General features: G+C 51.0%; 2 protein-coding genes across 2 annotated transcripts in view; one reads left to right on the forward strand and one right to left on the reverse strand.

Moving 5' to 3' along the window:
- Nucleotides 1-27,171, forward strand: part of LOC136959289 (methyl-CpG-binding domain protein 3-like) — a 165,623-nt gene that overhangs the window by 15,090 nt on the left and 123,362 nt on the right. The window lies entirely within an intron of this gene.
- On the reverse strand, nt 1,714-26,715 carry LOC136958861 (protein unc-13 homolog A-like). The gene is made up of 41 exons (XM_067252980.1): nt 26,694-26,715; nt 23,631-23,660; nt 23,292-23,391; nt 21,615-21,732; nt 21,298-21,421; nt 20,612-20,682; nt 20,343-20,397; nt 19,676-19,705; nt 18,137-18,353; nt 16,083-17,204; nt 15,699-15,801; nt 14,010-14,053; nt 13,430-13,508; nt 12,660-12,734; nt 12,286-12,505; nt 10,959-11,189; nt 10,660-10,801; nt 10,325-10,494; nt 9,954-10,069; nt 9,687-9,850; nt 9,297-9,450; nt 8,881-8,949; nt 8,472-8,561; nt 8,145-8,279; nt 7,928-8,055; nt 7,590-7,675; nt 7,368-7,494; nt 7,157-7,253; nt 6,265-6,408; nt 6,072-6,149; nt 5,905-5,982; nt 5,704-5,792; nt 5,292-5,435; nt 4,998-5,121; nt 4,078-4,134; nt 3,902-3,982; nt 3,363-3,510; nt 3,162-3,218; nt 2,679-2,765; nt 2,340-2,496; nt 1,714-2,005 (listed from the first exon to the last, which is right to left on the reverse strand). Exons 1-41 carry the CDS (start codon nt 26,713-26,715, stop codon nt 1,714-1,716), a joined length of 5,655 nt encoding a protein of 1,884 aa, XP_067109081.1.

Raw genomic sequence — 27,171 nt, forward strand, 5'->3', positions numbered from 1 at the left:
CAAACAGCCAGATAGGTATTGCCTCAGAGACACAGATCCGGCGAAGGGTTAGGGATTGAGAAAGACGAGAGCTTCATACAGCAGTCAGACATGGGCAGTCCTGTCCACTGCCTTGGTCGACTCACCCACAGGTCTTCGTGATACCGTGGATGGAGAACCCATGGCCCGCGGGCCCAGATGTGAGGAGGGGATCAGTTCTCTTGTTCTGCCATCACATTGTCTCACAGACTAATTCACTGAAGTCAGAGATTCCAGAGTGTGACTAAGTCAAAGAAGTCCCTTCGAACAGACTCCTGCAGCCGTCCGGGGAACAGGGGATGAGTGACAAGGGAAAACTGACATGGCTGGTTTGCCATGAGAACAACACACAGTATTGCACCACAGAATAACGTGTTTGTGTGACATCTGTCCTGTCTGTTGGTCATGTAGCCCTTTGCTTTAATTGTGCAAGGGAGATCAACACAGTTGAACATACTAGAACAACAACAACGGATAGTCTATCGGATGTTTTGGGTATTGCTCCTTGGTAGTGATTTTCATGTGAGTGAGAGTTGTGCCTGGGGGCTGAAGGCCAGGGACCACAATGCATCATGTAACTAAAGGTGTTGGTGTCTGTGACCCCACACAGTGTTTCAACATGCACTATGACCCAACATGATGTTCCCAAACAAGTCTCCTCCATCACACACGTCTTGTAATCCCACAAAATACTCCTCAGCTCCTATCCGACGCTTCCACATCCATATATTCTCGGTCTCAAAATAGAAATGCCCCAGGTGATGTGTACAAGGTTAAACGTTGACGACCAGCTGTCAAGTGTGCATGTCTGCGCGGGGGGGATGAGTGAGCGGGGGTAGAAGGTCTGTACATCTGTTGCCTCGGTAACAGCGAGTGAGTCACAGTGTTCTTGAGGGGGTTCGGGGGTCAACATGCGGGGGAACACATCACGTGACCAAGACTAGGGGGACGCCGGCCTAGTTACCGGGCTAGGATCATCCGGTAGTTTCTCCTCTCTAGTGATTATTTGGGCCCTGATCTTGGCCCAGAAATGGAGGCAGGCCTCCACACAACACGTCACACAGCAGGAAGACCGGGCGACCAGAGTACGATGGAGACGAGACGGAGGCCAGGCTGAAAGGACACGCAGGCAGGCAGGGGAGGAGGAGGAGGAGCGTGGCTCACCACCAAGCTCCAGGAGAAGCAAAGAATCAAAGTGCAAAGTGATCTGTCTCAAACTCGCATGACCGCATATGTTTTTTTTCTATATATATTACATCTCGAGATTTAAAATGTACAATTGTGATAGTGTGGGGTGCACAGAGAGAGGTGGGAATGGAACAGGATTGATTGGTGGTGGGCATGGGACAGAGAGAGAGATGATTAGATAAATAGTTTGAGCTGATGTGTCTGGCATGATTGTAAATCCTACACTGAGCCCGCTGTTAGACTGGGTTCAGGAGGAAGAATGTTGTAGAAGGATATCAGTGCTGCGAAACATGGCTGTGTACGTGTGTCTCGACTGTGTGTGTGTGTGTGTGTGTGTTTATCGTGTATGTATATTCATTGTGTATGTGGCTAAACCCAGTACATAATTCTCTCTTATATCTGCATATGATCATATATACTGGACTGGACTGTATCTATTTGTATCTGTGTGTAGAAATCTGTCCTGTGTGTGTGTGTGTGTGTGTGTGTGGGGGGGGGTCTCTCTCCTCAGCTGGGCCGGCCCTCCTCCGCAGACCGCTGGTCTGACTTGAGCTTGACGAACTCCTTGGCCACGTCGTCGTTGTTGCGCTGGGACAGGATCCTCAGCACGGTCAGGCCCGTCTCGTCCATGTGCACCCGCTTCCCCAGGGGCATCCAGCAGGTGGCGCTGCCTCGGGAGACCATGTCCTTCATCTGGATCAGGGCCATGCCCACGGTGCGGTCCTCCCTGGCGAAGCAGTAGTCCTTCACGCACACCTGCAGCTCGTAGCTCTCCGGGCCCACCTCGGTGCCCAGGGCACTGTGGAGGAGAGAGGGGGAGAGGAGAGAGGGGGGGAGAGGAGAGAGGGGGGAGAGGAGAGAGGGGGGAGAGGAGAGAGGGGGGAGAGGAGGCGGGGAGCGGAGAGGGAGGGGTGGAGAGGGGAGAGAGACATTATACTTTAGCCGTGAGTGTTCCATCGTTTTCTGTTCATACTGTATGTGACGTGTGTACGGTCAAATGGGCCTTAGACCTCCAACTATACCCCCTCCACACCTTATTCCTGCGTGTCGCACGAATGTCCAGCTGTCCTGTCTGACAAGCTCTAGTTCTGAAGACACACTAGAGTTGCAACTGGGTCAATATTCATACTCACTACTGGAAGCTCTCGCTGAACTTGGGAGACCAGGTGTTGTTCTTGGACTTTGTGGCAAACTTTCTCTTCTTGTCACTGAGGTGGGGGCCAATGAGGAAGACCTCGACGAAGGGCCGGAAGCCCTGGGTCTGCCACTTGAGGTCGTTGGCAGACACCACTGAGGGAGGGGGAGATGGAGGGGGAGAGGGAGGAGGAGAAGGAGGAGGAGACAGGGAGAGGAGACAGGGAGAGGAGACAGGGGTTAGGTAAGCAGGGGATTAAGAACGTAGAGGCGACAGTAGGTCTTCCTCTTCTTGATCTTGTCTCCCCGTCCCTGTGTCCCTCCTCCCCCCATCTCACCTTTCACTGTGACCTTGTGCTCTCCATTGGGCTGGGGTGAGACCTCCACGTGCATGACCACCTCTCCAACCGACTCCACCCCAGACGCTGCTCAGACACAGGGAGGGGGGAGGGGGAGATGGATGCAGTCAGTTAGGGAAGACATCAAAAAGAACCAGAATGAGGATAGAAAAGAATGGAGAAAGAACTGGTCGCCTTGAAAATGTCATGCTGTATCACAGGCCTGAACTCAAAAAGGTTTGTATTTAGATTTGTATTAGGGCAATCTACTAATGCAAGGGCTCGGCAGTAAGACTGTGATATATGATGTGAAGGGTAGGTAAACATTTGAAAAAACTGAATGGGCCTAGCCTGCTGCAGTCTGTATAATAGCCTGTGGTAATTGTTTTCAAATTTGCTGTTTACACCGGAGGGGTGGGGAGGGGGTTGGTTGGAGGAAGATGGTGGGGAGGAATAGTGAGGACTGGCCCGCAGATCACTTACCCTTTTCTGGTAAGGTGTCTTCATTAAGGGTGTACCTGACCCCCTTCCCTCCATGTACTAGAGAGGAGAGACCAGAGGAGAGGTGAGGGGAGAGACCACAGGAGAGGTGAGGGGAAAGACCAGAGGATAGAGGAGTACAACAAGCAAGGCAGACAGACAGACAGACGGCAGACAGACAGCTAGCTGACAGACATGTCGTACTTTGAGCGTTCTGGGAGAGGACAAACTTCCTGATGAGTTTGTCTGTGGCTTGTGTGTAGAGGGACAGTGCGTAGCGTAAAGACTGCAGGTCAGGGCTCTTCTCCAGGAAGGTCTTCTTCAGACCAACTCCACCTGCATGGAAGTATTGCTGTATGGAGACAAAGACAAGTTACAGGCAGACAGAGAGGCAGACAGAACTCTGCTTATTTACAATTTGCGTAGACTTTCATCCAAAGCGATGTGTAAATCAACAAGATCAAGAATAAGAAGTGCATCGTTTTACGGAATTCGTAGTCAAGGAACAGTCTGTATTTACTCGCCGCATCGCAAAGTATCTTTGCTAGCAGGTGTGGTGAACAAAACGATGAATATGCTATGCTTATCATTTTTTACCTCAATATGATGCTGTACGAATGCTGATAGATAGCAAATCTGTTACAAGTCATGTTTAGCTGAACTTAGCAATTGTGCATTTGCGTTACTATGGATTTGTCCTCATGAGAAAGTCGCTGTAAGACTGTGTGTGCTGTCCAGTGTACCTTAATGGTGTCCAGTGCCAGCTCTATGACTGCACACTGCTTGGGAGTCAGAGCCCTGGCCTCCTCTCGCACCATGTGCTCCTGCAGGACCGAGGAGGGTTAAAGAAGACAGTCTGAGACACACACACACATATTTAATATAAATAAAAAAAGAAACCAGAGTTGATCATCATTACCTTGAGCTTGGAGAGCTGCCCCAACTCTTTGGCAGCATTAAATATCATCTGAGTTCCCTGTTGTGGACAAAGGAGACAGGAAGGAAAGAGAAAGTGAGAAAGAGAAAGACACAGAGAGAGAGAGAAATGTTGAGGAGGCAACAAAGACACAAAGAGGGCAGAAATACAGAGGAACACACCGGAATGTCCAGTGATCTAAGTATGAGGGGTGACGGGGGGAGAGGAGTGGGGATGGGAGGAGGGAGAAGAGGTGGGTACAGGCCGGTCCACTCTTCTGATCAAGTCCATACTGCAGGTGACAGATGTGGTCATATGTGAACAGCTCACATATCCAACACATTCAACGCACAACACGGGTCTTGTCATTGGCAAGGTGTCAACGGACAAAAGTTGAAATACAGAGCGCTAGACGCGCAGGAAAGAGAGGGGGGGGGCAGTTTTGGGGGGGGGGACTCCTGGTCAGGCCTCTCGTGCACCATGCTCCCATCTGCTACAGGACCAGGTGTGTGAGGGAAAGAGAGAGCGATGGAGGAGGGGGGGCTGGAGGGACACAGGACGGAGAAGAAGGAGAGGGAACAAGTGACACCGTCCCAGCTGTAACTGGACAGCGGACCAGAGAGACTCCACACAGGCGTGCATGAGTGTGCGTGTGCACGCCCTCTCACATCCACACACACACACACAATGTACTTACAATCACCTGAAGAAGAGGAACAGAGAGAAAAAATGGGGTGACGATGAGAACCAACTAATCAACAACCAGTAGAGAGGCCTGCGCCAGTAAACACCCCCCCCCCCCCTCCCCCCCATATTCTAATCAGTAAACAGGTTCACTTGTCAATATGCAGCCTCTCTCCGACTCTCCTCGTCAGTGTGTTGTGACTGGTGCGCGTCAGCGCCAGCGGCAGACAGATGCTCACCGTCTGGTCTGTGAGGGGCGGGAGCACGATGGTCTTCTCCATGGTGTTCATCACCAGCTTCCACAGCTCCTTCAGCACCCTCTTCAGAACCGTCTTCTCACATATCTTGGCAAACAGCGACAGGCTGGAACACAGACACACGCAGACACACACGCACGCACGCACGCAGACACACACACACGCACACACTCAATGTGTAAAGAGACGCGTGCATACCGTTTGGGCGTCGATTGTGTGTCGGTGTGATGCTGATGTGTTTCTGTCAATCAGTGTGTGCATGTGCGTGTGCCGTACTTGACGTCCAGGAAGTCCATGATGGGCTGCAGGACGTTGTCAGCATCCTGGACCACGCTTCCGTTGGCGGGCACGGTCTGACCCTTCACCTGGGCCAGGATGTCTCCCATCTCCTTCAAACAGTCCTCGATGTGGGGCTGGAAGCTACACGAGACACACACGCACACACACACATCTGAATGACATGGGACAACGAACCAGATTCTGGAACAACATTTAGTGTTGAGGTTTCTTCCGTCTTCTACAGGGCATACAGAACGAGAGGCTGTCTTCTACAGGGCATACAGAACGACAGGCTGTCTTCTACAGGACATACAGAACGACAGGCTGTCTTCTACAGGGCATACAGAACGACAGGCTGTCTGTCATGATCCACTGTGTTTCAGCAGACAGCTGTTAGACATCCGCTGACCTGACCGCAAAGATCCTGCTGAGGTCATCCATGACGTTGTTCAGCTTCACCTGCAGCTCCTTCAGGAAGTCACTGGCCTCCACGTTCAGCTGGGGACAGGACATGATGTTGTTAACTAGTGACTGGTCTTAAGGCCTGAGTTGACTGAGCAGCGTTTGAATGGGATCAGTTAAGCGGCTGTACTGGGGCAGCAGCACTCACATTCTTGCCTCCCATGGCCTCAAACATCTTCTCCAGCTGGACTCGGAGCTGCTGGATGTTATTGATGAGGATGCAGGGCTGAGGGGAAAGGCAGAGTGATTAAGATCAACCTCTCCCTGCAGGCCCCATTCAGCTGATTTCCATACATCACTTGCATTGTGACCCACCACTTTTTCCTTGGAGCAGTGATTTGCAAAGTCCTTGGCAATGATGTCAGCATAAGACAGAAGAACGTTGCCAATAGTCTGCGAGCGATGGAGAGAGACAGAGAGAGAGAGAGAGAGAGAGAGAGAGAGAGGTTTAAAGATATGTGAGTTGAAGCACCTGACATGTTGGAGAGTTCTAAATCCCCCTGGTCACCTTGGCGAATCTCTTCATGTAGTCGCCCACGATCTGAGGGTCAGGGCACTCCAGCTTGCGGATGATCTCGAAGCTCTGGTTGAGCTGGGAGAACACGTCCACCACGGAGCAGGAGAACAGAGCGTGCTCCGACGTCACCTGGAACTGTGGCCCGAGGGGAGAGAGAGAGAAACAGAGAGAGAGGGAGAGAGAGGGATGAAGAAAGAGAAACATTTGACATGATGACTTCACACAGAAGTGAGCGCAAGCCTGCAGCGGTTGCGCTGCTCTGACTACCGCTAGCTGGGGGGGGGGCTATAGCTATTCTTCTGAGCTGTGCTGTGGCTCTGGACCAGCCCAGGTGACCCGGAGGCGGTGGGGGGGGGTGACACCAGAGATGATGGGGGGCAGACTCCTCATTAACAGCCTTGTTATTAGCGGCCTATTGAGCGTGCTGTGAGGAGACGGGGCCGAGGACTGCTTTCCTGCTGACACAGGAAACAGGAAGCTGCTGTGGGCGACAGTAATTGGACCCGGAGGACTACAGATGAATAGCCTGAGCTCCACTGTATAGACCGCACGCTGTGTGGAGAGCACGGTGAGAGTGAGAGACAGAGAGAGAGAGAAAGAGAGAGGGACTGTGAGATATAGTGTGTGTGTGTGTGTTCACATGTGTGCGATTCCAACTCTTGCGGGAATGCAGTCTGCCAGGTACCTCTGCCGCCGTCTGGGTATTGACCCGGTATCGACTGTGCTGAGTCCTCTAACCTGCCTCTCTGCCTCCCTGCCTCCAGTCTAAACATATGAACAGGAGGGAGAACCATCCGCTCCCTCGTTGGCCCTTGCCGATGTCAGCCATGAGACAGTCCATTTGAAAAAGAGAAAAAGTCAAATGTACAGAAGATTAATATACCCCATCCTTTTTGTCCCTCTCCAGGGCACCGTGGAGAAAGTCTCTGGACACTTCCTCATTCTCGTCCAACCACAGGATGACAAATGGCTCAAACCAACTGTTGGATAGAAGAGGGAGGGGGGGGTGTTAAACACAGACTACCCAGCCACTTGTGGACATGTTACAACCCTCATAAAGCTCCTTGCTAGTGGCTGGGGTGTGCGGGACTCACGCAGGGTACTCAGGCACATGTTTCTGGAAGGTGGTGAGCTCCTTGCAGTACTCGTTATAAAGCCACTTCACTTTGAAGTGCAGGTTCATGTAATCAGCACTCTTACACAGGCGGTTCTTCTCATGCTCTGTAAACCAATGACATCATATTAGGACTAGGGTTACACACACACACACACACACACACACACACACAGAGAGACACACAGAGACACACACTTACCCTCCATGGCGTATTTCATGTCTTGAGCAAACATGTTCCACATGACCTCTGCACTAATCTTGCCTACGTTCAGTTCTTGCGGAAACCTACAGGGGGCAGTAGTACAGTGTCAAGGATGTAGGCATCAATGACGTCGTCTTATCACAAAGCCAGCCTCATCCCGGATGACTCAGACACCATTTCATGAACAAAGCGTATGCCCTTACAGTAGCCGTGTGATTAGAAAGGCACCGGGTGAATGCACACAGCCTATAAATCTAGTTTCAAGTCTCTGTGGACTACACTGTGTCTCCAGCAGTGGTTAGCGGCCCGTGCTGGAGGCCTTGGGCAGAGCTTACTGGTTGAGGCAGGGTGTGTAGGAGTTCTTGTCCTCCTCTATGATGGAGACGATGAGGGTGATGAGCTTGGACCAGAAGTCCAGGTTCTTGACGCTGGGGCCCTGTTCATCAGGGGCAACAGCCTTGGCCTGGGTGCAGAGGGGATGGGGGTCTGGTCAGAGACACACTGATGGAAACGCTCGATATTTCACGAACTGGCACGCGCACATGCACTCACTGGATCGGTCTGGTATTCTCGTCCGTAGAGCTCGTGGCAGTTGTTGAAGATGTACTCGTAGGTGGAGGTGAGACACGCCTTCACGCAGTCCTTCACCACCTGGCTGGCCCTGGGCGGACTCTGGAGCTCCTGGACCTGAGAGGTCACACACACACACACACACACACACACATGTTACACACAACTATTTTCTCTCGGTTCAGGTTTTTAGTGGGAGGAAGATGATGTGATCTGTGCCTGAAACAATTTCCACAACATTCCACCTCGTTCAAGGAGCCGGTTCGAAATGTTCTCATTAACACTGAGGGAAAACGTGAGCCCGTATACCTTCATCCTGAAGAAGGTGATGCTGGTCAGAAGGTCCACAGTGGACTTGAGATCCTGAAGTCTTTCTGGACTGCTGGCAGGGAAGTTGTTCTGCAAACAAGCACATGAGACATGCAAACAACCCGAGTCAAACCCAGAGCAGGACTCAAAAGAGCGATGCTTGACAAACAGGTTGTTTACTGACACCGACAACCAAATGAAGAAAAATATGACAAACAAGAAATATTCAAATTAGAACAACGCCACAACAAAACAAAGTCTTTGACACATTGTCTCAAGCAAATAGCAAAGGGTTCAACAGACGAATAACCAAATCCTAGCACATACTGTGTTCACAAATGGCAGTGTGAAGTGTTGCTGTGACTGATAGAAACAGGTAGGATAGAGTAAACCAGTTTGAGTTATGTACCCGGTACATGGACAAGTCAATCCTCAGGGAGTTGTGCAGCTGATCCAGCAGTTTGACAAACCTCTCCTTCTGCACAGGACAGAGAAAAACACACAGACAAACAACCCTTAACATCGCAGGAACGACTCTCCACACAATGAGTTCAAATGAGCTAAGAAACGTAGAGCCAGATATGAATGGGCCCTTCTGGTTGGACATTTGGAGCAAATTCACAGAAACTTGACCAAAACCTAATATTTTGGAACAACTCTGACGACCAAAATCTCATAAGGAGCTGAGCCTATTCATAAATCATAATTCCCTCAGAATATCTTTCGGTGAATGGCCGTGTCGGTGAGCCAGAGATATAACGCGTGGGTGGGCAGCGTGGGTGGGCAGCGTGGGTGGGCAGCGTGGGTGGAACGGAGCACACTCACCCCGAAGTTGGAGGCGGCGAAGCGGTCGGAGGCGGAGACGTTGTTGGAGGACTGGGTGGTGTGGGCGTAGTATGCGTTGATGTTGGCCAGGAGAGTGCTCATGACAGCAGGCACCCCCGGGCACATGTACTTGGACGATAGGCAGGCGAAGTGGCTGTGAGAACACAAAGGACGGCACCTATTCAGTACAGAGTCCTCCCAGCCTCGCTAGAAGGGTCTCTTCACCGGAGCGACTCTGAGCGTGTCGGAATGTGCTTACAGGTACGTAAGATTTTCGGTATACTTGTATTTTCTTGTTGTCAACTAATAAGCCTAGCAACAGTCGTGTGACTGCGTAGTTCCTGGACTACGAGCCTCTACAGATGGAAGGATGACGGGGTGAGGACTGACGTCATGGCTTGGTAGATGGACTCCACGCCGTAGCGCATGGCGAACTCGTCCACGATCTCCTGGGCCGTCTCCTCAAAGTACACCTTCCAGGCATCGTCTCCTTTGGCGTCGGGGATCTTCACCACGCCGCCGTTCTGCTCCTCTGTCGTGTACTGGAACAGGTGCTGTGGGCCGAGAGCAACGTGTGTTTGGAGGAGAGCTCTGTGTGTTTGTGTGCAAGGGGGGGGGGGGGGGGGGGGGTGACTGTGTGTGTGTGTGTGGACTGACCTCGTGCAGACAGGTGTACTGGACGTGGTAAGGAGCCACCGTCTCCTCTCCCTTGATCTCCACGCTGATGTGCATGCGGATGGCTCCGGACACGGCTGACTTGTCTGTTCGCTTGTCTGGGAGGGTAGACACACACACACACGCTCACACACTAACACCAACACCAACGTCCGGTCTAAACCTCCCACCGACCTGAACCTAGCTAAACCATTCTCTCCTTTTTCGTTCCCTCTCTTTCCCCTCCTCCTCTCTCTCCTCCCCCACCCTTTCCCTCTCTTCCTCCTGCTCGCTCCTCTTATCTATCTCCTCCTCCTCCTCCTCTCTGCTCCTCCCCCTTTCCCTGCTCTCTCCCTCCCCCCTCCAGGGCTCACCCAGGTTGTACCAGACGTCCATCTCTCCGCTGAGCGTGCGGACCTCGATGATGGTCTGGCCCAGGAAGTCATCGCTCTCCCTCTTGAACTTCTGCTTCACGCGGGACTTGATGTCGTCGTCCTCGTCCCAGACACGCACCTTGATGCGGTCTGAGGAGTTGTGGCACTCGCTGACGACAGAAACACAACACAGACTAGGATGAGCGAGGCGGGCCAGCCGGGGCCCTCTGTTGTGTACTCTTATATTAGACAGACAGATGTACAGAGGTCGTGAGAACAGTCCAATGATCAGCGTGCTCCAGACTTAGTGTGCTCCAGGGCCTATATGGACTCACAAGTGAAAGTTCTCCTCCCAGACGGGGTTGAGGTTCCCGTAGATGGTCTTGGTCCTCTTCTTGGTCTTGCCCACCTGGACGGTGACGTAGGGGTCACTGGAGCCTGTCTTGTCTTTGGCCTGCAGACCCTGGGCACACACCACTACGGGACGGAGAAGAGGGGGATGTCAGGGGGATGAACAGCCACACATCTAGACTCCAGTCCATTATTTTGACATATTTCTAGGCGTGTTCCTAATGTTAGATCCAAACAGCCTAAACTAGGTCTGTGGGTCTTCCCATCCCAGCTGGGATCTCACCAGTGATGCTGATCTTGGCGGACCACTTGGAGGTCCCGTCGAGGACGCTCTGTTTGATCTGCTTCATGTGTGTGGCGTGGGTTGCCTTGACGATGGCGAACACTTCCTGGATGAGCTCGAAGATCTCGGGCTTGTTCCTCTCCCGGATCTTCATCCTGTCCTTCAGGACCACCATGATGTTCAGGGTGCGGTCCTCCGCCCCGTGCTGCTTGGAGCTCTTCTCTGCCGCTCCTGGAGAGAGATGCAGGGAAGACAAGCACCAGAGAGAGAGATGCAGGGAAGACCAGCACCAGAGAGACAGATGCAGGGAAGACCAGCACCAGAGAGAGAGATGCAGGGAAGACAAGCAGCAGGGAGAGAGATGGAGGGAAGACAAGCATCAGGGAGAGAGATGGGGGGAAGACAAGCATTAGGGAGAGAGATGGGGGGAAGACAAGCACCAGAGAGAGAGATGCAGGGAAGACAAGCACCAGAGAGAGAGATGCAGGGAAGACAAGCACCAGAGAGAGAGATGCAGGGAAGACCAGTACCAGAGAGAGAGATGCAGGGAAGACAAGCACCAGAGAGAGAGATGCAGGGAAGACCAGCACCAGAGAGAGAGATGCAAGGAAGACAAGCAGCAGGGAGAGAGATGGAGGGAAGACAAGCATCAGGGAGAGAGATGGGGGGAAGACAAGCATCAGGGAGAGAGATGGGGGGAAGACAAGCATCAGGGAGAGAGATGGGGGGAAGACAAGCACCAAGGAGAGAGAGAGGAACAGGGGTGAGAAGGGTAGGTGCAAGAAAACGGAGATAAACCAACAAGGAAGGGAGGGAGTAGAAAACATGAAATCAGAGGCAGAGAGAAAGAGAAAGAACGATCATTAGGGTGGTTCAGGTTAACCCCGTGACCATACGGGGAGGTCTCTATAGGCAACAGGAGACAGGGGAAGGAGAGACATTAGAGAAGCACTACATCACTGAGGGATTTGGCTGAAAATGCTCCTGGGTGAATGTGAATTAGGGAAAGTAATACAGTTGCCGAGAGTAACTTTGAAAGTGAGAGAGGAGAGCGAGGCAGGGCAATGACAGCACATTACTCAGGAGAGAAATTGGAAAGGAAGAGGGACTGGAAAGTGAGAGAGCAGAGAGGACGAGAGTAATGGGATGTCAATCGAGCAGTGAGGAGAGGGAGGGGGAGTTTGGATGGGTGTGTCTGTTTGTCAGTGTGTGCATGTGTGTGTGTGTGTGTGTGTGTGTGTGTGTGCGCAGGGTGAAGAACAGACTGTGCGTACATAATTGTGTGTGTGTGTGCACATTTTTTCTTCTTTCCCCCCAATATCCTTACTCTGTAGGCAGTCAGCATTGAGGAGGTCCTGGCACTTATCGTGGCATTTGACGCCACACTCAGAGCAGCGCATGCCCTGGCGGGCGATGCCCCACAGCAGGCCCTCGCACTCGTAGCAGTAGGTGGGCGTGGTGGCGGTCCACACCTCGAAGTTGTGGGGCGTGGTGCAGGAGATGGGGTAGATGAGAGCCTGCAGGGTCTTCTTGTACACGTGGCTCTTCTGCAGTGGGGGGGAGGGGGGGGGGGGGAGTGACAAAGTATGACAAGCTGAGCTCTTGGCCTGTTACTGTACAGTTAGCTCCCTTTTCAAATGTTAGAAAACGGAAACTTCACCGAGCCGGTGGTGGTGGAAACGGGAGTGAAAAGAGACCCACCAGCTCCTCGTTGTTCAGGGTGGTGGAGGCCATGGCTGACGTGATGCCAGCCTTACGGGAGTTCTGCACCAGGGACTGGGGAGGGAGGGGAGGGAGGGGACGTAAACAGTTGAGTCAGGCTGAAGGTACTGGGTAACTAGGTGTCAGAGTGATGGGTGTACAGGTACTCACCATGGCTTGCAGCATCTCAGGACGGGGAGGAACAGAAGGAAGAGAGTCAGGAATACTACAGCAATCATCAGGTATTCTACTGTTTATCATTGGTCTGTTTGGGTAACACACTGCTATGTTTATACACATTGATAAGGCCTAACAGAGCACAGGAACTTATTTCCTGGACTATCTTCTGTATATATGTTTGCATTTGCATGTGGGAGTCTGCATGTGTGTGTGTGTGTGCTTCTGCTTCCCTTGCCTTGACCTCCACATAACAGTTTAATCTATTCCTCCTCGGCTGGTGTGCAGGCGTGTAATTTAGCGGCTGTCAGCACATCACCTACATGACTCAGAGGGTGCAACGGTGAGCCCCACAGTTATATATACTTCCTGTCAGCATAGGTGCTGCCAAACAGGCATCCCTTATTTGGTTTCCCAATTTCAGAGAGCATAAAACAGTAGCGGTCTAGAGAGACTAGTTGGAGAAAACAATAACATCTTAATACCTATGTGGATGTGCTTGTGTGTATGCGGGCGCACGTGTGTGTGTGTGAGGGGGGCAGAGGGTGTGTGTGTGAATGGGTGGAGGGTGTGTGTGACTCTCGGTCTCTCACCAGGTCTCTGACCATAGGTATGGCTTTCCTCTTGCGTAGGTCAGGCATGCTGTCGATACTGTACAGGGCCCCACCCATCCTGAGAAGGAAAAGGAACATCTTTAAACCGCTTCTAACTGTCAAAATGGAGCTGAAGGTGGGTTAGCACAATGTTTCAACTTGGAAATCTATTTGAGACTTTTCGAGTTTATTTCAAGACAAAACCTGCTCTGTAGGCTGATGCTTCATGAACAGGCAGTATGTGTGAGAGCCCACATCCTAGCCAAAGGCCTGGTGTGCGGTTGGCTTACACTGCCAGCACCTCAGCACTCACAGTCAGGCCATACTTATGTACAAATGCTCCAGCACTTCATACTCACTAGCTCTGTGTGCTGTTAAACTTAATTAACTGCGTCAAATGGGATATGGGGCCAACTGTTTCTAAGTTGCTTATTGTAGGTAGTTATTTATGGAAGTTGTGTGAAGTGTTAAGTTATATATAGAACTTTTATGTCAAAGTACATTTTGTAAGGGAGCTTAATGTATACAAAGTGTTTCCTCAGCCTCAAACGCCTCAACAACGATGTAGAAAGTAACATACCCTCCTTTACCAAACCACAGCGACTGGGACGTCTCTCCTCGGGCCTGAGAGAGGGATGAAAGGAAGAGAGAAAGATGAGGTATCTGATACGGCTTCTGTGTGTACTCGTGTGGCTTTTTGTGTGCGTGTGTGTGTGTGTGTGCGTGATGTGTGTGCAGGCGTGTGTGTGGGAGTTTGAGTATATATACAGCACATTAGGAATCTATGTGTGAGCACAGCTCTAAATATGCCCAGGTATTCTATCCACAGAGAGACCTTCACACCGTGCCGACCATGAGCGACAACACGCTCTGTACTGTCCCGTTGTTCCCATCACACCTGGAAACCCACTATAGGAAAACCACTATACAGGCCTTCCGTGACCTCCGACATCAGGCCCTCCCACACCGTGACTCCTACCCTACTGCAGTGTGTGGCCGTCTCCTTGCTCTGGCACCAGGCTCAATGAAACATCCCCATAGGGGGAGTTATTACTGAGGAAACCTTGGGATGCCTCCCACACTAAGCCCTGGGTCTCTGACGTCATTGGTGGGCCCAGAGGAGCTGGCTGAGGGACTGCTACAGATGCAGGAACCCTGGACACGACTCTACCAGCTCCTACTTTACCCCACACAGCATAGGATGAGAATGACAATGACCCTGAGGCCAAACCGAAGTGGGCGGGACTGTGAAGATGAAGGATTGCTGTGCACGAGCTCATGTTTGGACTGGGAGGGGTTTGGCAGGACATTACAAATACCAGTGGCCAACACGGACACCCTTCTTTCTCTCGCAGGACCAATCAGCATGTACCCACCTGACAGACTGCTCCAATAATGGCCGACCAGTGTGCATGTGAGTGTCGCTATGGCAATGACATGAAACTGGAGAAAAAACAAAGTGATAGTAGTGCACAAACAAACAAACAAACAAAAAGGAAATCAACTGAAGAAAGATAAACGCCAGTTAAACGACAACCACAAACAAAAACATTGAAGCAGGTGATTAATCATTGGCACAACGGAATTCAAAAGTAATGAATATAAAATGATATGTGAATAAATGCAAGTGAATAAATCAATTGATCAAGCCAAATTAAATCTTGCGGAAGAAATCAATAATTTTAGTGGGTCTGTTTAGTGGGTCTGTCAGACAGACTGGTGAGTTAGCTATTTTAGATTGAAGTCGAATGGACTCGGTCTACACCCATTCTGCACTTCCAGATAGTTTAAAATATTAAATGTTCTATGTAAAATACATTTGGTCTTCTATTTAGAAATGTGCTTTCAAAATAGACACAGGGCACCCACAGCCCATGTCCTTGAAACTAAATAATGCAGAACACATGCATTTTTCAAAGCTTTTGGAAAGTACGTCAGACATTTTTATGATGTGTAGGACACCCAGGATACTGCTCTTCTCCAGGCTGTGATGCTGAGGTTAGACCTGGGCTCTGCTGCAGGACAGGGGGAACAGAGGCCAGGTGGGCAGGCCCAGGGAGGGGAGCGCCAGGATTTGGGGAGTAGAGTAGAGACGAACAGTGTAGAGCAGAGCAGAGCAGATAACAGCAGAGTAGAGTAGAGTAGATTATGGTAGAGTAGAGTAGGGTAGAATAAAACAGAGTAGAGTAGATAACAGAAGAGTAGAGTAGAGCAGAGCAGATAACAGAAGAGTAGAGTAGAGTAGAGCAGAGCAGAGGACAGAACTCACCTCTTGTATCTGCTGTCGGACCTTGTTGATGATCCTCAGCCAGTTCTCCTTGGCTCTCACTGAAGGGTCTACTGGCTCCTTGGGCTCCTCGTCCACAGGAGCACTGGAGGGAAACACCACACTGTTTATCTGTCGTGTTACTGTCTGCAGCAACTCCAAGGCTTGTCAGAGTGCTCATGGTATCGTTGGAGGAGAGGGGTTCGTGTAAAACATGGGGCACACCATTCAGTCCATGAACGGTTTACACTGCTTTGTTGTGAGGTGCTGTGCGGGGGAAACAGGCGGTGGGTGTGTGGGGGAAACAGGCGGTGGGTGTGTGTGAGAGACAGGCGGTGGGTGTGTGTGTGGTGTGTGTTTCCTTCTCTGCATCTTCCTGGTTCCTACCTCTCAGGGGGCTGCTGTGTCTCCTCTGCAGGAGTGAGGGGCGGGCTGGGCTCGTAGCGCTCCTCCTCTTCCTCCAACAGCTCCTCCTTCATAAGAGACTCCTCCTTTGTTTGGGCCGGGGGGGTCCGTGCTTCCCGGTCTACCAGCTCCTCCTCCCCCAGGAGGCGCTGGTCGTCTGGCTGGGGAGGCTGGGCAACAGGGGCCACTGACTGGGCGGCAGGGAGACCCTGGGCGGGGCCCTGGGGGGGGCCAGATGACGGGGTAGGCTGAGAGGGGGGGCTTGTGGTGGAGGAGAGGGCCTGGGAAGGAGCTGCCATGGTGGATGGGTGGGATGGAGGGGCGGCAGACGTGGTCGCAGACTGGGGCTGGGGCACTGGAGCTGGGGCTGGAGGCTGAGGCTGGGAGGGCTGGGCTGAGGGGACAGAGGACAGGAAGGTGGAGGCCAAGCCCGTGACCGCCGCCGAAAACGGTTTGGCCATGGAGAAGAAGGACGAGGTAGGGGCCGGGGTGGGCTGAGGCTGGGGCTGGGGCTGAGAGGGTGGGGGAGGCTGGGGCTTGCCGGCGGGTTGACCAGGCGGCTGTGCTGCTGAAGCCACGCCCGGGGGATGAGCCTGGTTCTGGGATTGACTCGGCGGCTGGCTGGGCGGCTGCTGCTGCTGGTGCAGGGAGGCCTGCTTCTCCAGGGGAGGCCTAGCGCCGGACGGCTCCGAGGCCGGCGGGGCCGTGGAGGTCGGGGTGGGCGTGTACGGAGGCTCCAGCTCCTCGCTGAGGGCCCCGTCCAGGGGGTACCCGTCCTCGTCCTCGTACGCCATCTCTTCGTCCTCGTAGAGGCCGTCCTCCTCGCCCTCGTACAGCCCCCCGTCGTCCTCCTCGTACAGGGCGCCCTCCTCCCCCCCGTCCTTGCTGTAGCCGCCCTCGTCGCTGTACGCCCCCTGGGTCTCGTCCGGGTCCCAGTCCGGGGAGCCCTCCTTGCTGTAGCTGACCGAGGAGTGGCAGGAGTGGTAGGAATCGTTCTCGTCGTAGGGGTCCCTCGCCCCGTACCCCGGCCCGTACTCCTCCTCCTCGCTCAGCTGGCTGCTGCACCGGCTCAGCTCCGCCGACGAGGCGTAGCTCCCCGTGGGACTGCGGGAGGGCGGAGGACGCGGGGGAGGGAGAAGGTGGAGAAGGTGAAGAGAGAGGCAGCGAGTGTTAGAGTCAGAGGCAGCGAGGTTAGAGGCAGAGGGAGGAGCGAGTGTTGGGACGATGTGGTCCGTGCGGCAGCAGGAAAGCCCGGTTGAGAGAGAAGCAAAGGATAAGAGGCCCATAACAGACTCGGAGAGGCAGACATTCTCAAGTCCTCCATCCATCCCTTTACGGATTCATTCATGGACACACTGTGTACTGTACATGCGGTTTCATTATGATGTGGTTGCAGGTGTGTAAAAGCACACAGTGTACCGATGCTCCCCTTTCCACTAGGCATACTAAAATTGTCTCCTTCAGGCACAGGATGGCCAAGTCCTATTCTGACTGCTAATCAATGAGGGCTAATGGTGACGCGTGAGTATCAGACAGCCAGGAAGAAATAGAGCAGAACACAAGAGGTGAGCGAGGCCTCCAGCAGGCTGACAAATGAAACCGAACAAGCGGCCGTGAAGGCAACAAACAGTGGAGAAGTACAGTATTTATACTCCATGATGAATGGGGCTATTAAATTGGATAGAGAGAGAGGGAGGTGAAGAGGAGAAGGGAGGGAGGGAGGGAGGGCAGGAGAGGGTGGAGTGGGGAGTTTGTGGACAAACACACACTTACATACACAGAATACGTCGGATCATTTGTTCAGTATTGACCAAGAGATGGCTGGTTGAATAATGCATGAAGTGGCAACAAGAAAGAGGAACAGCGGCCAGCATACAGTGTCTTTTTCTCAGTCTGAAAGGAACAGGCCGGCGGCAAGCTCTGCTGCTGGTACAGCAGAGGGGCCAAGTCAAGGAGAGAGACACAGGGGTCGAGCATGGCGGTAGAACACACACACGCACACGCACGCACACACACACGCACACACAGGCACACACCTGATGGCTCTCTGTTGTTGGTAGTCGGGGTCCTGACTGTTGGTGGTGGAGTGGGGGTGGGCGGAGCCTCGGGAGGCGTGGCGCTGCTGGCTGATGGGATACTGGTGCACGGAGGCGTTGGGCTGGGAGGTGGTGTAGTAGGGCGGAGGCATGCTGTTACTGGTCTCACTGCGGTAGTCACTGTCTCGGTCGTCCACAGCGCTGTCTGGGTCCTCATCTACACACACGTACAGGAGGGGAGGGGCACAGGGAGGAAAGACACGTTTACCTGCCCATCTCACCGCGAGTCTCTCTCTGTCTGTCTGCAAGTCTCTCTGTCTGTCTGCAAGTCTCTCTGTCTGTCTGCAAGTCTCTCTCTGTCTGTCTGCAAGTCTCTCTCTGTCTGCAAGTCTCTCTTTCTGTCTGTAAGTCTCTCTCTGTCTGCAAGTCTCTCTCTGTCTGCAAGTCTCTCTCTGTCTGTGTGCAAGTCTCTCTCTGTCTGTGTGCAAGTCTCTCTCTGTCTGCAAGTATCTCTGTCTGTCTGCAAGTCTCTGTCTGTCTGCAAGTCTCTCTCTGTCTGCAAGTCTCTCTTTCTGTCTGTAAGTCTCTCTTTCTGTCTGCAAGTCTCTCTGTCTATAAGGCTCTCTGTGTATCTATAAGTATCTCTTTCTGTCTATTGCCATATCTGTTCCAGAATGATCCACAGCACTTATCTACAACAGACTACAACACGTAGCTCAATAAAATCACTGGTAATACTAATGGGTTGTCATTGTCACCAGAATAAAAGCCCTGTGTGACTGCTATGGCTAGGTCATTCAGGGTCCACACATAGAAAATGAAAAAGCTAAGCGAGCTCTCGGCACGTTAGTGTCGTGTTGTCCGTGTCTAGGTTAAGATGGAGGTTCCCGTCTCTCGCAGTAGCAGCCAGAGATCAGAGCGCACACCTCCCCAGGGGCGTTTCAATGGGCTGGAACAGCCCCCCCCCAGTCATCTGGCTATCCACCTATCACTGCACATCCTCATCCTGTGGTCTGGTGCAGGCTGCTGTAGCCTAGACGCACCACGGGACCACCATTCTAAACGGATCACCTCACCTGCCAAGGCATACACTCATCTGTCTGGACTGTCTGTCTTTCTCTCTCTCTCATCTTGGTTAAAGGGAATCAAATGGATTAAAACACTGCAGTAATGTGGGCGAGTCAAATGGCTGCTTATGTAAGACCACGGGCTAATCAAGAGTTAAGATGAGAGAGGAGGCCAATCCCAGCTTCACAGAGGCCCACACACTGAGACTCGCACACGGAGACTCGCACACGAAGACTCGAACACTGAGACTCGCACACTGAGACTCGAACACAGAGACTCGCACACTGAGACTCGCACACTGAGACTCGCACACGGAGACTCGCACACTGAGACTCGCACACGGAGACTCGCACACTGAGACTCGCACACTGAGACTCGCACACGGAGACTCGCACACGGAGACTCGCACACTGAGACTCGCACACTGAGACTCGCACGTGTGCACGTACTTGATGTGCTTTTCATACTCACTTTGTTGGTCTCCCCAGAGACTCCAGTTACCTATGAAGAAGAAGGATACAAGTATTTAGAGACAAGTCTTTGGAGACACAAGAGACAGAGTCCTCCATACACAGCCTTGTCTGGCAGGTGATCAACTCAAATCATCCATTTATGTTTATGTTTTCAACCAAAATGCTAGAGAATGACAGCTACAGTTTAAGAACACTGTCTCTCCCCTCTCTCTCTCTATCTCTCTCCCCCCCCCTTCCCTCTCTCCCCTTCCCTCTCTCTCTCCCTCTCTCTCTCTCTGTCTCCCCCCCTCCCCCCCTCTCTCTATCTCTCTCCCCCTCTCTCTCTCTCTCTCTCTCTCTCTCTCTCTCCCTCTCTCTCTCTCTGTCTCTCTGTGTGCAGCTCCCAGTGTCTGGTCTTCCCCCCAGAGAGCTGTCTCAGCAATGCGTGCAGACACCACCATTAGAGGAGACACAGAAGCAAGCACAGCCCTGGACATCTCATCCTATTGATCAGTAGGCATGCAGTTATCTCCTGTTAAGGCCAATACCAGCTACACATAGGATGTATGTAGAGCACACACACATATTCACATATGCACACACACTAAACAAATGCACATATCTCTCGTAGGCATCATAATCTACATTTCATTAGAAGCTCAGAAGCTGATTGGTAGGATACTCACAGCACTGAGTTGCCGGGACAGGAAGTGGGCCTTCCTGTTCTTCCTGGTAAGAGTACTGCAACAGCAAACAAACACAAACACACTTAGGCGAACTGGCCATCTGAAATACTTAGATAGGTTCAATCCTAGAATAGTTACACCATAACACCATGTGCACACTCTTAGATGAAGCTTAATTAGATTTTCAGTTTCTGAAGTTCTGTGAAGGGACACAATATGGAGATGACTTTGATGCTATGACATGAGGGGTTGATCCATATATCACTCACATCCTGATCCCTCATGGCGTTGAGTTGCTCCAGCTTTTTGGCCCAGTATCGCGCCTCATCCTCAGGGATATCTGCAAGCAAGAATCCCAGACAAAGTCTGAACGGATGATAAGCACCAAACACACACACACACACACACAGACAAACACGCAAGCATACACACATTAACACAAACCCACACACACACAAAGACGGTGCAGGTGTGTCGTCTCTTAAAGCCAACCTCAGCGCGTCCTCAGCGGAGCCGCACAGACAGAGATGGATTGCATGAAGGACTTTAATAAGTCCTTATACAGTGTATTAGACTCCACTGACTAACAAATGACATTGAAAGTGAGCCTTTTCCCCTACTGCTCCAAAACCTATAAATAGGCTTGGCCTGATTGAAGAGTTAGGTGTAGGCTAAATGCATACTCTTCCCCCCCTCCGGGGGAGGGGGAAGAGTATGCATTTACACCCAATCAATGATCGGGGGACAGAGCTGTGGTGACAGAATCCACCATACACACACACAGACACACACATACAGACCAGACTGGCTTTCTGAGGAATGTAGGTCAGGTTTGTGTGTTTTTGTATGACGGTGTACAGTGACCATATTGTACACTATCTGTTCTTTAAAATGAATATGCTACAGCATTTTCTGTCAATTTATGTATTCACTGTTGGTTCTGTCAGTCACTTACCAAGTGGCAGTTCAAAGCGGGTGTCCAGAAGCACCAAGTGTAAAGTGGGCTCTTTGGTCCCACAGATCTCATTATCTGCCATGATGACCTGGGAGTCCAGGGTCAGCCACTCCCCTGGGCCCTCCTGCAGACAGAAACACAACACACACATGAGCCAGTCCCCTGGGCCCTCCTGCAGACAGAAACACACACATGAGCCGGGCCCTCCTGCAGACAGAAACACACACATGAGCCGGGCCCTCCTGCAGACAGAAACACACACATGAGCCAGTCCCCTGGGCCCTCCTGTAGAGGATATCACAGTCTAGGGACCATACCTCGTTTGATTGGCGGATGCTGTGCAGGGGGATCCACACCGTGCCCACCATAGTGTCCCATATCAAGCCTTTATTCCACACCTCAACCGTGAGACCCAGGTCCAGCCTGTTAATCTCACTACAGAGAGAGAGAGAGATGGGGGGGGGAGGGTGAGAAAGAGAGAGAGATAGAGGAATAGAGAAAGAGAGAGGTATAGGAAGAGAGGGAGAGAGTGGCGGAGGGGAGAGAGGACACAGAAGGGGAGATAGCAGGAGAAAGGAAGAGGGAACAAAGGTTTCCAGATGAGTGTGTCTGAATGGCAGGCTCAGACAGAGGAGAGGGAGGGAGGGAGGGAGGGAGGGAGGGAGGGAGGGAGGGAGGGAAGGGAAGGGAAGGGAAGGGAAGGGAAGGGAAGGGAAGGGAAGGGAAGGGAAGGGAAGGGAAGGGAAGGGAAGGGAAGGGAGAAGGAAGGGGCTGACTCGAGCTCTGGGCGTAACATGTAACTGTAAGATTCTGCTGATATCACACAGACACACACAGACACACACACACACACATACATTCAGTGCTGTGTGCTCAGTAATTACATATAACTGATGCTTACAAATAGGAAACATGTCTCCGTGGGAAAGAGCCTGTAAGAATCTCAAACACACAGCATTTACAACACAGCAGGGAATTCTTAGAGTGAGAAAGAGAGAGAGAGTTGTTGAAGTAATCAGGGAGAGAGTATTTGTGAGTACATCAGTGTGTACAAGAGCAAGAAATAAAGAGAGGGAGGGAGAGGAGTGTGATTAGGAGAAGAGAGGGAGAGGAGGGAGGGAGGGAGAGATTGTATAAAATGCCTGGAGGGAGTAAGTCAGAACTTTAATTAAAAAAAGAGGCAAGGCGGATTCCTTGATTCTTCTTGCGGTGACTCTTTTTACGGAAAGTGCTATTTTGATTGGTTGCCGGGACGGAGGGATTGGAGCCATTTAAAATCAGTTTTGAAGGAGGGGTTGTGAACCTCTGCAGCATCCATTACATAACAGCTTCTCTGGTGCAACACTGTTACAACACTCGACGCCTCTGTACATCCCACCAGCCCACAGGACACTGTGAGCAGGGAACACAAGAGCTCACACACACACACACACCCTCACACACGCTAGAGCGCTGTACAGCATCCCTCCGATCACCATACACCAGGCCTCAAGCTCTCTTCTGACTCCCGGTCACGTGGCCCCCGTGACAGAGACATGAACCTGATGTAAAACACCATGAAACTATCGACTGCGTAAGAGGGGAGAAGGATGAGAACTAGAGGAAGCGAGGCAGACACGAGGGCAGGGGAAGAACCAGGGAGAGGGTGGAGGGAGGAAGGAAGGGAAGGCAGAGTGAAGAGGGAGAGTGATAGCGGTACCGAGGGAGAAAAGAGGAAGGGAGGGAGGAGGGACGGAGGGAGTACCTACAGGCAGAGGAGGCTGCGATAAAGTGAGCGAGAGATTAAACAAAGAGGAAGATACGGTTGAGAGGTGAATATGTGAGGGAGGGGTAAAGTGAACATGTACTTGAGAGGGAACAATATAAGAGAGAGAGAGCGAGAGAGAGAGAGAGAGAGAGAGAGAGAGAGAGAGAGAGAGAGAGAGACAAAGACAGAGAAGACAGGGGCTTAGTGTGAGAGGTCAAGTCAAAGAGGTAGAGGAGAGATGACTCACAACATGAAGTCCTGCTCCCAGCTAGGCAGGTTGCCCCTGACAGCGATGGTAGTGCTCTTCACATTCTGCACCTTCAGAGATACATAGGTGTTGAACTTCTCTGTCAGGGCCAGAAAGGAAAAGATACCGCAATTAAGATCAAGGAAAGGACAACTTGGCTTTTAGGGAGTTATGTCTACGCAAGAGTTTTAAGACGTTTTATCCTCCAACTTATATGGGCTAGGTGACAAAGAAGGAAAGGGATGAAGGGTGACTGATAATTGGTGATTCTGCGCTACACTCTGTCCTTGTCCCTGTCCGAAAATAGCTCTTTTCTCATTCTAGAATCCAGGCCCTTACCTTGAGGTCCATCCAGCTTGGCTTTCTTTACTGTTGAGACAGAGAGAGGGATAGAGTCAAACAGGGGAGGCACCATCTGTCAGGAGTACACCACACACACTCACACATACACACACTGCATGCTGGGTGTATTTTCTCTCCACAATGTCCCACCGCCTTCTCTTCAGTGCTCTAGTCCCACTCACTGAGAGAGCAGGAGGACGTGCATGCGTGTGCCCATGACAAGCTTCAGAAGTAGGCTACTGTATCTCCCTAGTTCTTTTGTACACTATTGACGGAGACACGCGTTATTGCTCCTTGAAGATCTACACTGAAGACTATAACCCAGGCTCGCTGCATGTACAAATTAAACCAGCAACCCAGCAGTTCCACTTCCTGTGCCATAAGGTACAGACATCTTGGCAGGGCCTATGGCACAAGTGCCAGAGGCCTACAGTGATTCACACGTCTTGCATTAGGAGGATAGGGTACTGGTGTGATGATGAGCTACAATGCATAGGCCATGTGTTATAGATACATACATAGAAACACAAATGTTGAATCTGCAGTCCAGCTGAGGTAGAATGAAAGGAAGTAGAATCTAGAATCTAGACTGAAATGCTGGTTTAAAAAAATCAATTTTTGAGACATGTTTCTGCGGTACCTCTGGTCAAAAGGAACAGTGTGTATCTGTGTCTGTGTTAGAGCACTCTCTCTCTCTCTCTCTCTCTCTCTCTCTCTCTCTCTCTGCATCCCTTTTAACCAGCTCTGACGTAAAACATCCATTTTTAATGCTCTCCTCTTTCTTTCTTTCTCTCTCTCTCCTCTCTCTCTCGCTCCTCTCTCTATCCTCTCAATCTGTCTCTCTTCCCATCTACACACACAAGTACAACATATATTTTAGCCTAAGAATACACCTAACACTCCTGTTAAACAACATGCTCCATACATTGCTTATAAAAAAATACTGCACACTGTGAGCTTTCCTATTCAACATCCCCCCCACTCCCACACATCCCATAATAATCTCCATGGGCCTGCCTGCATGGCCCCAATCTCCATAGCGACAGCAAAAAGAGAATCTGTGAACGCAAAATTACCCTGAGTCAGCGAGAGACACACACATCTGCAGGTTTGGTATGAAACAGAGTCGTTATCATACCAGAGAGGGACATAAGGTATTCTATCTTGTCTGGATTTTGTTCAACTGAAATGTTCAGTAATTCACAAACTACTGCTGACCTCAACATTTTCCTACAAGAGCGAATGTCTAAACCTCTTCGACAGATCTGGTTCTCTTTTCTAAACACTGCTATGTGGTACACATGTGCATGCTGAAAATGTAATCATTTACAGGATGGTGGAAGGTTGGTTTTTTCATCCCTCACCAACTGTTCAGGAGGATGAAAACAGAATGAGGCTGATTGTGTTTTACAACCAGGACTAAAAACAACCTCAGTCATATTTCAGTACATGAGGAGGATCAATGAAAAGGGAATTGGATTCCAGAAGGCAGGAAGCTAATGCCTTATAACAACAGTGAGTCATACATCTTTCAGATGGAGTAATTCAGTGAGCACCTCCATCCACAAAAACAGAGCCTTAACCTTCCTTTGGATAAAAGTGTCTGGTAAATTAATAAAAAATGTCATTCTCTTTTTGTCTTTCATTCTCACACACACACATGTGCACACATGTGCACACACACAGTCAATGGTCTTCTATGCCATTAACTCAAAGAACAACAGACAGATTAATCAACGAATGAGAGTACTGCTCATGCCATTAGAACCTGTCAGATGGACCTGTCAGAAAGGGAAACCTGTGGATTAGAACCAGGCAGCCAAGGACACATAAAGGTGTGATGGTACAAAGATTCTGTCTGACTGTATTCATGTATGAACGTGTGTGGCTGTGATAAAGGGAGGGGGGAGAGGGGGAGAGAGAGAGAGAGAGAGAGAGAGAGAGAGAGAGAGAGAGAGAGAGAGAGAGAGAATATGGAAGTCTGAGAATCTCTGTGCGATCTGGCTGACAGTGACAGTCAAGGTAGACAAAATGATGTAAGACAAGCTACACTCTAAGTAACCTATGACAGCATTCATTGACATCTACAGTGAGCTCGCCTGTTTATGAATGACCAACTCCCGCACGTCCCAATGACATCCTGCCGGATATGCAAAAGCGGGGATGGAGTTTGTGGACTTCTCTGGTTAATTAGTTTACAAGCCAATACAGTGAGTGCTATACATCAGGTTCTGAAAAACAATCATAGCATCGGGGGCTTTCTCGGAAACGGGGCGTGATGAGGTGACGCCTATTCTCGTAGGGAAAATGGCATTTCTGTCCATAGACACCGACGCGCATCGTGCACACCCCCGTAGTATTCCCTCACGACCGCGGCTGGGGAATCGTGTATTGTAAGCGGTAGCTGTGCAGCAGCAACAGCAGCAGGGGCATCCTCTCTTCTCGACAGTGACTACCCACGCACGAACTAGCATGACACTCAGTAGCAGCACGAGCACAACTGAAACGGGGATACCCACATGGAGTAATAGTCTACAGCTGGTAATCACAATTGAATAAATTGCTTTTAAAATGGGAATACTAATAAAGTTACATTTTCATTTGATTTAAATGACCCGCATTTATGTCACAACTAGATAGGCTTTGCGGGTTCACATATACATGTAGCCATTGTGAATATGGATGGTGCAATTCAAGGCGCTTTACATTACATCCCAGTCTTTTTAGAATAGTCTGCTCCTTTCATACACAATTAAGGGTAGGCTACCGTTTTTAAAGAAAGATCTTGTCGACAACCTGTTCTCGATTGAATTTGTGGTCATTATGCTGATGATTTGTCACCAAAACGCACTGCCAGTCACAAGAAGACTATCATCTATTCTGTCGGTCGTCTTGGTTGGCTGATGTTCATTAAACAAAAACTCCAAACAGGTCCTTCAAAAACGATGTTTGATTGGACTTAGGCTAGTCTATTTTGACAAATAGGACGAGTTCAGTAATCCATTCACATACAAAAGAGGACTAATCCAATACTTTCTATTTAATTCCTCTTTCTCTTACCTCCAACACATAGCAGGGACATCTCTGACAGTTGTGAGCGTCCCCGGCTGTCCTCTACCGGGAGCCTGGATCCTCCGTGATTTTGTTGGCTCCTTATGTTGCCTAGCCTTGCTACTTCCCCGTGAAGATTATAGAGATCACTCTAATGCTAACGCAAGCGATTCGACACCATTCTACAAATAAGCCGGCCTCTGTCTTGAGATCGGTATGTATCTGTACAAGATTCCACGAACTCTCCCTTTCGTTCTCTGCATCGCCTCAGTCTCCCTCCACTCCACTCACGCGCACAGCCATCTTGTTTCAGCACGACTGCCGCGAGGACAGCTCCGCGCCAAGTGACGTCACGGTTGGTAAGAAGCAGGCGCGGGGCCCCAAGAGAGATCTCTCTGAATGATGATCACGGGACGGGGGCCACTTCTTCCGGGGGAAGAAGGGGGCTGTAAGCTACTTCGTCCATACTGGACTCACTTTGAATAAT

This window comes from Osmerus mordax, chromosome 16, assembly GCF_038355195.1.
Source record: "Osmerus mordax isolate fOsmMor3 chromosome 16, fOsmMor3.pri, whole genome shotgun sequence".
Classification (NCBI taxonomy): domain Eukaryota; kingdom Metazoa; phylum Chordata; class Actinopteri; order Osmeriformes; family Osmeridae; genus Osmerus; species Osmerus mordax.

Excerpts from the sequence above, each read along its gene's own strand:
- LOC136958861 (XM_067252980.1), bottom strand. The coding sequence starts at position 26,715 with ATGTCCCTGCTATGTGTTGGAG. Across the intron at positions 6,150-6,264 it reads ACATGAAGAGATTCGCCAAG|ACTATTGGCAACGTTCTTCT; the intron begins GTGACCAGGGGG and ends CATCGCTCGCAG. Across the intron at positions 4,135-4,997 it reads CGCCCCTCACAGACCAGACG|GGAACTCAGATGATATTTAA; the intron begins GTGAGCATCTGT and ends TGTCCACAACAG.